The following is a 12,060-nucleotide window of genomic DNA, read 5'->3' on the forward strand; positions in this document are numbered from 1 at the left end:
TTATGGAAGAATATGTTTTGACAGGGCAAAAATAACTTTTGCATGAAATCAGGACCAGGTATGACCACAGGTGCAGCAATAGCTCATAGGATGGGAGAAGCTAGCTTAAATGTGTTGCAATCAGCTGCTGATTTTTGGCTTTGCCTAAGCTTGAGCATCACTTAATGATATGAGTGTGGTTCTGAATGTCCTGCCTCCTCTCTTACAAAAGAAACAAGAAACTTTCCACATATTTTAGTGGCAATTGTAAACCCAAAGCTGAAATCCAAATATTTCAGCTTCTATGTTTTAATGATGAAATAACAATTTTAAGGATTTTATACTTGGACTGTGTTGAGTTAATGGTGGAAGTTTATATTACCTTACTGAAATTTTTAAAAATTATATTTGAAACAGTGTTTCCTGAGAGGACAGTGCTACAGTAGATTATTTACTATTAAAAAAAAGCCGTATGTGTTTTTTTTTTCTTGGCCTTGAGTGGAATGGGAGACCCAGTGCCCCCAAATCATCCCCACCTGCCAGATGGGCCTGAAATTTTAGAGGTTTATTTTTTCAACTTGAAGTTTTTATTCTTGTTTATATTCATTCAACCCAGAGCAGGGTAACACTCACCCACTTATATGCAGTTTTGACAGATTCTGTTCTGATGAGTAGACTCATACTAAAATTTTAGTTTTCCATATTTCTATGGGAAGGATAACATTATTTTTCCCAGATTATTTTATAGTCATGGAGTAAACTAGCAGCTTCCCCTGAATGAGAGCTTAATTTGGGTCAGGATAAATTTCAAATTCATTTCCTTTTTTGGTTTAGGGATGTGAAATACAGAGAAGAAATAAACATTTGGTTATGTAGGAACTCCTAAGTCTTTCTTTTTCATCATAACTACCCTGTTTATAAGCCTGCTTTCATTTTGAAGTAGAAATGAACAAGGAGATTAAACTGTACTTGGTACATAACAGTGCTAGTTAAAAGTTGGTTAGAAGATCAAACTGACATTTGCAACTACAATGGGCCTCATCATCTTTATTCCTCTTTTCTTCCCCCAACTGAACCAGTTACCTCCTCCTCCTAACCTGTGTGTGTGTGGTGAGCGGGGAGTACTGTGAATTGAACTCCAGGAGAACCACTCGGGATTGAACTACTGAGCTATACCCAGTCCATTTTATTTTTTATTTTGAGACAGAGTCTCACTAAGTTGTTGAGGCTAGCCTCAAACTTGTAATTTTCCCACCTCAGCCTGCCAAGTTGCTGGGAGTACAGTAATATGGCAGCACACCTTACTTCTCCATACTTTTCTGTGATATTAAGGACTCCTAGTTTTCCCAGTTCAGGATCTCATAATCAGTCTGCTTTGTCTTGGACTCAAGGCCAGTGTGTCTGACTTGTCTCTTGCCTCCAACTCTAAGCCCCCTTTTAAATCAGGGCCTCAGTACTTTTCACCTGGATCAGCACCTACATCTTTCTGTCTCCTGTCTTCCTTTTTAGTCCCTCCTGTCCTCTGTTTAAAAAGCTTATATCAGGGTGCTTTGCCTGTGGCTTCAACTCACAATGCCAGCCATAATTCCCATGTGACAACCCTTGAAGTACCACCTGTCATAGTCAAACTGGGCTATTTGACATGCCTAGGAAGCCTTTATGCTTGGAATGGCTTCTTCTCACCTCTGCTTGCCAAAGCCCTACTTACCAAAGCCAAGGTCAAATGCCACTACCTCCTGCTATGATTTTCTTAGTCAAAAGCAATGTCTACTTGCTCTCACATTCACATTAGTTTGTCTCTTTTTTATGGCATCTTTACCATTTCATAACTATGTTCTAATTATTTATCTCATCCTCTCTTAAAGAGCATAGGAGCCTTCCTATTTCATTTTTTTTATCCCTCATAGCAACTAGCACATTGCCCTGCATCTGTCATTAGTAATAGCAAAATAAATAAATAAATAAATTTACTCGGTATTTATTGCAAAAGAAGATGAACAATTGATCTAAAGGTTTGATTTTAATTGACACTCAGGTGTGGGAAATGCTACTGCCTGTGTCTTACATGAAGTCATCTATGTCATTGGAGGCCACTGTGGCTACAGAGGAAGCTGTACCTATGACAAGGTTCAGAGCTACAATTCAGATATCAATGAATGGAGCCTCATCACCTCCAGTCCACACCCAGGTAACAAAGTACTGTCTTCAAATAGTGCATGTCCTGGTGCAGTTTATCAGCACAAGGGATGGCTAAGAGTGGGCTAGAAATAGAAAGTGCCAATTTTATCATACACTACACATGGGTATAATTTTAAAGCACAAAGAATTCGTAATCCATCTAACAGTAGTCATGATTATATTCTGATTAAATCACATCTAAAAATATTTTCCTTGATGTGTTTATATAACACATTTTAAGGCTGTGTGGTTGAAAGTGGTAGGTTTCTTTTTAATTTATTTACATTCTTTCTTATGTTTCTTTTCTTTGTTACATGCTTTTGTTTATTATTATATGCACTATATAAAGCATACTTTTTATAGACAATTAAAAAGCATTAGTTTGTCCATCAGATAGTCAAAAAGATTAAAGTTCAGCAAGAGATTGTTGTTATCCTCTTTTTAAAGCATGTCCTTTCTGGGTTTCAGTTACTGTTCAGCACTCATTCCTGTGATATGCAGTGTGTCTGCCATAAGGAATGGCCTGCCTTCTGTGATGGCTTTTTTAAAAAAAAATATGTGTATATATTTTTAATTGTACTTGGACACAATATCTTTATTTTATTTATTTTTATGTGGTGCTGAGGATCAAACTCAATGCCTCGCACATGGTAGGTGAGCACTCTACTGCTGAGCCACAGCCACAGCCCCTCTATGATGCTTTTAATCTTTGACCGTTTTGTAAAAGAGCTCAAGAGGAGCATAATTTTAGCTGGGCTGGGAGCACAGCTCATTGGCAGAACACATGCTGAGCATTGTGAGGCCCCGGGTTCAATGCCCAGCCCCAGAAATAACAAATTTTAGCCTATTCTAGTTGTATTATGTGTTTAAATTTTTTTCATTAGGCAAAATTCATGTCACAATACCATATTACTTTGAATCATTTTCCATAGAGCATCAGGCTTTCATGTGGATTACTAGAGAGAGCAATTAAAATCTACAAGCTTGAATCATCTGAGAATAAGAGTAAATAGCTAATCCTCTTGAGTACATACTATAGATCAGATACAGGCTAATCATCTTACTTGTAATATTATCTTAAATTCTCATTGTGATTCTATGAGTAGGTATCATTTATCACTATTTTACGTATTTGGAAATGGAGGTTTAGAATGAATAAGTAGCTTGGCCAGAGTCAAATTTGAAATTGGTGGGCCTGAATACACTTGATGATCTAATTCCATAACCTGTTTCATAATCGATAAGAGAGCAGATTCTCAATTTCTACCTGTACAGCTACTTCCACTGCACACATTATCTGTCTCATCTCATGGTTCAGGTGGAGCACACCTAAATCTGGTACTGCAGCTCCATATGCTGCAGGTTGTACCTACGAAGAAACTGCAGCTGTAGGATGCCCTGGCTCTGAAGACATCATGGAATATGTAGACTTTTATCTTCTAGCAGTTCAGATTCATCATCCTAGGCTCACCACCATTTTTCTTTCTTTCTTTCCTCTCTCTCTCTCTTTCCTCTCTCTCTCTTTCCTCCCTCCCTCTCTTTCTTTCTTTCTGTAGTACTGGTAATTTAACCCAGGAGTCCTTTACCACTGAGCTACATTCTCTCCCAGCCCCTTCTTAAAAATTTATTTATTATTTTGAGACAAGTTGCCAAGGCTGGCCTCCAACTTGCTAACCTCCTGCTTCAGACTTCTTTGGCTGTGCTCTCAGCACTAAGCTACTGAGATTATAGGCATATGCCACCACATCCAGTTCCCCACCACTTTGTTTTCCTGATATGACCAATGAAATTATGAAAATTAAAAGTAATAGATTACATTGAATTATAGCTAATACTTCCATACTCATAAAATGTGCCAGGCACTTAACTGTTCCAATAATTTTATATGTATTAATCTGTTTGTATTTATCAGCCTCACGTTACTATAATGAAATACCTAATCAACTTGTAAGAAAAAGGTTTACTTAGCCCATAGTGTAGAGGTTCAAATCCTAGATTGGGTAGCCCATGGATTTGTCCTCTGATGAGAACAATGGAATGACAATGGCAGGACTAGCCAGGGTTCCAAAATCCCTTACAGGGGCATGACTCCATTGACCTGACGACCTTCATAAGACCCAACTTTTTAAAGGTCCACAGTACCTTGCACTGTGTCCACCCTGCAGACCAAGTCTGTATATATAGTTCTTTGGGGGAATACTACCTATATTCAAACCATTGTACTATTTAAACCTCAAAATAATCTTGTGAGCTACATAGGTACTGTTATTACACAGGCCACTGAGGCACAGAGACATTGCCCCAGTTAGCCAGGTAATGCTTGTTAGAGGTGAAGTTCAGTCCAGCAGTTTAGCTTGTAACCCATGTACTGTACTTAAGTATTATCTCATTTGAACCTCATAACAAGTTGCGTGTAGTCTGTTAGCCACTTGAAAAAGAGTCAAAGGCTGTGTGACTTAAACCTAGTATTAGAAGCCATGGAAAAATTTCAATCCAAAATTATTAAATTACATTTTGTAAATCACTAGGAACATAGAATTCCTCCTGTAACATTTTAGTGCACATTGAACTCTTTCCTGATAAAATGTAAAAAAACAGATATCAAAAATTGGCACTTTGCATGATACGTACATTCTGTTTGGCATTCACAGTGCTTAAAAATATTTTTGAACTGGCTTATTACCAGAATTTAAAATTTAAATTTATATAAAAATCATGATTTCTGGCCTTTAGAAAAATTGGAAGATCTGACAACTGGACAGTGCTCTTTCCTGGCAGTAATCACTGGAGCTGGGTAATAGCTGGAGCTGGGTAATAGCTGTTCTTGTTAGTTGAGGCTTGTGTTCTCCATTTCATCCCAGTCCCTCCACTTCTGGTCACATCTCAGACCCAGGAGGCCTATGCTGTTGCTTTTTTCTTAGCCCACACATGCTTCATCAGTTAGTCCTGTAAGCTTCTGAAGGCATTTGCATCTGCATCCATTGAATTATGGCAAGGTATGCCTCTTACACGCACTCCAGGAACACCTCCAAGGAAGGTGAAGTGTCTGTTTTGAGCTTGCCATATGTAGAAACATTGCCTAGATGGGGAGGAAATGACTACTACTGTTATTTTTAAAAGGTAATATAAATGTTATCTTTTATCTTAATCCCTTTAATGAGTTAATTTTGTATAATTGCAAAACTTGGGACCATAACTTCATTAAATTCAGGATAACATTGAGACCCTCCATTGGGAAAGGTAGAATTCTAATAGTTATGTAAAACTCAGAGATGATTAAGTACTAATCTCTACTGCCAAAGGAACTCAGAATCTAGTAGCAAGTAAACATTTAACAGTAATACAGGATAATATTTAGCAAGTTCTATACAAAGAAAAAGCTATTGAAATTGAGAACTTGAGTTGCAATCTGCAACTGCTCCCCAGGGGTAGGTATTTCTTTTTTTTTTTTTTAATATTTAGTTTTAGGTGGATACAATATCTTTATTTTTATGTGGTGCTAAGGATCGAACCCAGTGCCTCACACATGCTAGGTGAGTACTCCACCACTAAGCCACAACCCCCCCAACCCCCTCCCATAAGTATTTTTAAGTTATGCCTTACAAAATGGCCACTATTAAGGATGGTAGTTTCTGAGGAACTTCCCTCACTCTTACTGCCCCGCAGGATGTCAGTTGAGTGAAAGAAGGCCAAAGGGAAAGTTTCGGGTGTATTCCATTACTTGGGAGTAGACAAGAACAAATGGAATGGTGCTGGTAGAACAGAAGACAGGATGGGAGAGTTCAGTTCAGGAGCGTTTCTAGAGGGCTTTGAGGGGCAGTTTGGAGAATTCTAAAAATGTAGAACTATCAAAGTATTCAGAGCAAAAGAATGATGTGGTTCTTGGTTATTTGTTTTTTGTGATTCTGGGGATCAAATGCAAAGACTTATACCTTCTAAACTTGTGCTCTATACTGACATCCTCAGCTCTCATTTTAGGAAGAGAGCTCCTTTTAAGATACATTGTGGGGCTGGGGCTATGGCTCAGCAGTAGCGCACTTGTGTGGCATGCGTGAGGCACTGGGTTCGATTGTCAGCACCACAGATAGATAGATAGATAGATAGATAGATAGATAGATAGATAGATAGATAGATAAATAAATAAATAGATGTGAATCAACAACTTATTAAAAAAAGATACATTGGGAGAAAGATAGTGGACAGGGAAATATGCTAACATTAATATGTAATAAACCAGGTGAGAAATAGTGAAAGTTTGAAGAAATGGTAGGCAGAAAAGAGGGGTAAATATGAGGATTGTTAGAGATTCAACAGCTGATTGCTTCCTTGGATGACTGGATCTGGAGAGAAAAAGAGTTGACAGTGATCTCAGGGTCTGTGGCCAGTTGCCTGGGAGGATCCAGAGTATCAATGGAGGAGCCAATAGAGAGGGAGAAGAGGGGAGATGGTGAGCTCCATCTGCAGTGTAGGGTTGTAGAGCTAGTTGGATAACTCAGAAGGACTGTTCAGCAATGGGGGTGGGGAGGGGAGATGTGTATTTGTACATCCTTCCTCATAAGAGGAAGGATATGGCTGGATGTTGAGATCTGGGAATTGTTTGCTTGGATGATTCCAGTGGATGTGAGCATGAATTAGGTGCCTCACAGGGCAGGACCAACAAGATAGCTATGGGCAGAATTTTGGGAACTAGCTTTGAATTAGGGGATGATCTGAGAAAGAAGGCATGAAAAACAGGAAGAAAGAAGCAATACATAACAAAGAAGAAGCATCTGTGGGCAGAGAGTTCTCTCCTGGCTTTGCCATTTATTGACCCTCCTAACCTTGAACAAGTAGCTCAGGATTTTGGCCTTACTTTCCAGTAAAATTAGGAAGTTAGGCTCCATAAGCTTTACAGATCCTTTCAGTGAGGACAGTCTTAGGAAAAAAATTTAAACCAGTTCAATTGGATGTTGTGGTTGTCTCTGATTCCCTGTGTCCTTTTGTTCATATCACTCAATTAACACTGGATACAGACTGCCATGTATTTTTGGGTAATATTTGTGCCCAAACACTTGGAACCATTACAGATGGTGTCATTTCCATGCTTGATTTGAAATTGTTCACTCATTTATTCACTCATCCATTTATCTTAATAAATAGTTGCTGAATATTTCCTATATTCTGTGTCAGGAGCACAGTAAACAAGACACGGTCCTTTGGCCCCAGGAGCTCAGACAAATTGACACAAAAAAAGGCAGTTTTAGCTTAGGAGGAAAAAATTCCATTGACAATAACAATACTGTGTTGTATTTAGGTAACAGAGGATAAAACTCAGAGAAATCATTTTATTTTAAACATTTTTTACTGTTATGGGAAGATTAAGATACATCTATTAATAAGATTACCAGTTGAGGATTTTTCTGGTAAGCTTGAGTAACTTAAGAAAAGCCTAATAAACTCACCGTGGAATCACTTTTACCAACTGACCCACCAATTTTCTTTTTCTTTTTTTTTGTACTGAGTATTTAAGCCAGGGGTGCTTTACCACCAGCCCTTTTCATTTTTTATTTTGAGACAAGGTCTCCCTAAGTTGCTTAAGGCCTTGCTAAGTTCCTAAGGCTGGCCTTGAAATTGCAATCCTACTGTTTTAGCCTCCCAAGCTGTGGGGATTATAGGTGTGTGTCACTGCACTTGGCCCCCTATCGTTAATTTTTATAATCATTCACAATGAAATGATAAATATAATTTATGTAAACAATGTTTCATAGATACTTGAAACAACTAAATCCTCTAAGAATTCTACATGTGTTTAATTAGAACAAGTGAGTTTTTAAGAGGTAGAATCATTTTGTTAGATATCAGAAACTTGAACAGTATGTACAGTCAAAGAAAACTGTCTGTCTTCTGAGATATTCCTTAGCCTTCAGAACCTAGATAGCAAGAACTTTACTTATAAGGCATTATCTTCCATTCTGTTGTGTTCGATTTTTTTTTAGAATTTAACCTTTATTTTATTTATTTGATTTTATGTGGTGCTGAGGATCAAACCCAGTGCCTCACATGTACCAGGAGAGCACTTTACCACTGAGCTACAACCCCAGCCTCATTATCTTCCATTCTTGAAGAAGAACTCATATTTCTATTTGTACATTCTTTCTAAAGAGGGGCTTACCTGTAAGCTTTTCGCAATAGTGTGGGCATGCATTGGAGTATAAGAGGGTACAAGTTATAATTTTTTCATTGATCGAGCAGACATGTATTGAATCCTTAAAAGTACCAGACACTTGTCCTTCTCCAACTGTGAATGGAGTAGTGGGTAAGACAGATATCCTACACTGCTTGAAAGAGAAGAGACAATGAACAGAAATCATACCAATTGATGAGAAGTACTATGGGGAGAATTAAGATATGATGAAATATAATGGGGGCTATGGTGCACACCTGTAATTCCAGTGACTCATAAGGCTAAGGTGGGAGGATCAGCCTGCTAAAGCTGGCTTAGCAAGGCCCTCTGCACCTTAGGGAGACCCTGTCTCAAAATAAAAAATAACAAGCTGGGTGTGGTGATCTATGCCTATAATCCCAGAGGCTTGGGAGGCTAAAACAGGAGGATCACAGGTTCAAAGCCAGCAACTTAGTGAGACCATATCTCTAAATATAAATATAAAAAAGGGCTAGGGATGTAGCTCAGTGGTTAAGCTACCTGGGTTTGACCCAAGGGATGATGGGTAGAGATGGGAACAGGTCATCTGAATCAGATGGCAGGAATTGGATTTTAAGTTTCTGTTTTAGTCAGCTTTTTTGCTGTTGCCACCAAAAGATCTGACAAGAACAATTTTAGAGGAGAAAAAGTTTATTTGTTGCCCACTGCTTCAGAGGTCTCAGTCTATAAGCAGCTGATTCTATTGCTCTGCCCAAGGTGAAGCAGAACATTATAATAGAAAAGTGTGGTGGAAGAAGGCAGCTCAGCCACCAGGAAGTAGAGTGTTCTGCTCTCCAGAGATAGATTATATACTCCCAAAAGTATACCCCAGTATATGACTCACCTCCTCCAGCCACTCCCTACCTGCCTACAGTTACCACTCAGGTAATCCCTAGCAGGCTGACCATGGTGACTCATTTATTTGTTATTCTAATAAAAAATTGCTCTTTTCTTTTGTCTTTTAATAGAATATGGATTGTGCTCAGTTCCATTTGAAAATAAGCTCTATCTAGTCGGTGGACAGACTACAATCACGGAGTGCTATGATCCAGAGCAAAATGAATGGAGAGAAATAGCTCCCATGATGGAGAGGAGGATGGAGTGTGGCGCCGTCATCATGAATGGATGTATTTATGTCACTGGAGGATATTCCTACTCGAAGGGAACATATCTTCAGAGCATTGAGAAATATGATCCAGATCTTAATAAGTGGGAAATAGTGGGTAATCTTCCAAGTGCCATGCGGTCTCATGGGTGTGTTTGTGTGTATAATGTCTGATTAGATCTGCCAGAATTAACCAAGTAATCACTCTTTGGAGGTATAGTAAAAAGAATGCAGATTTTGGAGTCTCTTACTTGTCATTGTGGTCTGGAACGTGATAAGAGATTGGTAAATTTTAATTCCTGATTGTATTCTCAAACCCAGTATTTTATGGTCAAGAAAAAACTTATATAAATATACAGATGAATCAGTAGGGTTAACCCCTATAATCTGTGCTTTTCAAAGGTAGTATGGAATATTTGACACTTGGTAAAGAACCTTTACATTGAATCTTTACCTCCTGGTAGCATCAGCACTGGGTGTAGGTAGAAATCATTCTTTATACTGAAATATGTCTTAAGAGCCTATGATATCACAGGTAGTGTATCTTAAGGTTTTTGTTTAGCTGGCAGGAATTTGAAATTTGAAGAGGGAATCTTCTCTACCTCTACAAAATCAACAGGTAAAAAATAATTTCCCTTTAGAATTATTTAGAATGTGGACTGATTTTAGTTTTTTTCCTCTGTAGTGTATATAATTTATTGTTAGTATTCTTTATTTACTGACTATCAGAGATATACAAAGTACTGTGCAAAAGATTATAACTGTTCAGAGTTTATAAACTAAAATTAAAAGAAGAGCAAGTCTGAAAATTTGTAGAGAAAGTAGTCAAATATCTGCTGATGCTGAAGGCTATTTTTAATGTTCAGCTTTGATGTAAATTGCTAGTTAAGGGGTCTGTAAGCGTGTCGGGAAATCCTTTTTTAAGTATAGATACTTTTCTGCATATAAAGTTGAACTTTAGAACTAGAAAGCGTGTAGATCAGTTGTGATTAGTAGAAAATACATTGAGGAGAAGAAATTTGCATTCATTTTCTAGCTGTCATTAACTAGGTTTTGAGACTTGAGTCCCTAACCTATGCACACTGGCACTGATGTTTACAGATGTGTCTAGAAACAGATCCCCTTAAGCTTTGAAGCTAGAGAGAAGGCCAGGGTGACTGAAGCCTCCCAGAAACACTTTTGTCCATCTTCCCTTGTGCCTGTAGCAGGGTCCCTCCTATACCTGCCATAACTTGAGATGAGCTAGGAAGCACCGCTTAAGTTAATTCATAAAAACTTTTAGTCATTTGTGAGACCGTCTATTCCATACACTCCTTTTTTTTAAAGAGACAATAATTGGTTTTCACTTTTAATACTTAAGTTTAAAACTACTTCTCATAAAAAAAAAAACAGACTTTTGGACAGTCACTGTTTAGTTCATTCATTTCAGATGACATTTTACATAGATGCAACCCTTTGGGAATGCAATGTGGTACTACATAGCAAGGACCATAAAAATGACTGTATTCCTTGCTCCATAATTCTATTTACAGATTTTTAAACTAAAGAATTATACAAGAAAAAGTAAATGCATGAAGATATTTGTGTCTGCATTATTTGTAATAGCAAAAATGAGAAAAAAATCTACATGTCAAAGAGACAGCTAATAAAATAATGAAGTATACTGATATAAAAACAATTATTTGAAAGACTGTAGAAACATGGGCATGTCTATGATGTGATAAGTAAAATAAGCACAATGCAAAACAGTATGTACAATCTGTGGCTGTGAAGTCTATGCATGTGGAAGGTAATATGCAAAATAAATTCGTTATGTTACTGTGAGGAGATATGGAATGATTTTTAATTTATTTAAAATTTTTCTTTAGTATTACTTTGCATTTTCAATAAAAATAAATGAATCACTGTCTACATGGTTAAGACTGCTTGAATTTGGGCCAATTGGGTTGAAGGACAGTCTGAATTAGTGAAACAACTTAATTATAGACTATTTCAATCTATAATTGAATTCTGGACCATTTTCATGCTCTCAAGAACATTTAGTAATTAATGCTTACTAGTAATATGTTGCCCAGTTGTGTTTTAGAGACAGATGAGGACAGTTGCAGTCACCTCCACCTCCTTACCTAGGTTCTGTAAAATTCTAAATCAACTCTAACCTTCTCAGAGAATTCTTTCTTGAATGTTTCAGCTTCTTCCAATAAAACTCCCATTGTCATATTCAGAAAATTTATAATTTATGGATGCATAGTAGGTCTCTTTGACAGGTTTGAGATCATGGGCCATGCCTTTTTCTTTAGTGTTCTCAAGGTCCAGCCATTTCATATATATATATATCCAGTATGGTTTCTTTTTTTTTTTTTTCTTTTTCTTTTTTTTTTTTTTTTTAATACCAGGGATTGAACCCAGGGGCACTTAACCACTGACCCACACCGATACCCCTTTTTATTTTCTGTTTTGAAACAGTATCACTAAATTGCTTAGGGCCTCAGTAAGTTTCTGAGGCTGGCTTTGAACTTGTGATCCTTCTGCTTTAGCCTCTCAAGGTACAGGGGACCATAGATGTGTGTCACCACACCTGGCCCTAGTATATTTTTTTGAAGGGTAAAAGAATAGT

The 12,060-nt window shown here is 37.6% G+C and overlaps 1 protein-coding gene across 2 annotated transcripts in view; it reads left to right on the forward strand.

Moving 5' to 3' along the window:
- Nucleotides 1–11,352, forward strand: part of Klhl23 (kelch like family member 23) — a 35,088-nt gene extending 23,736 nt beyond the window's left edge. For both annotated transcript variants that reach the window (XM_021725902.3, XM_005324570.5), the window contains 2 exons: nt 2,015–2,167; nt 9,307–11,352. In XM_021725902.3, coding sequence (XP_021581577.1) covers nt 2,015–2,167; nt 9,307–9,617 — 464 coding nt within the window. In that variant the 3' untranslated portion in view covers nt 9,618–11,352. The remainder of the gene's footprint in view (nt 1–2,014; nt 2,168–9,306) is intronic.
- The last annotated feature ends 708 nt before the right edge of the window (nt 11,353–12,060 follow it).

The sequence above is a fragment of the Ictidomys tridecemlineatus genome, chromosome 7 (genome assembly GCF_052094955.1).
Source record: "Ictidomys tridecemlineatus isolate mIctTri1 chromosome 7, mIctTri1.hap1, whole genome shotgun sequence".
NCBI classification, from domain to species: Eukaryota; Metazoa; Chordata; class Mammalia; order Rodentia; family Sciuridae; genus Ictidomys; species Ictidomys tridecemlineatus.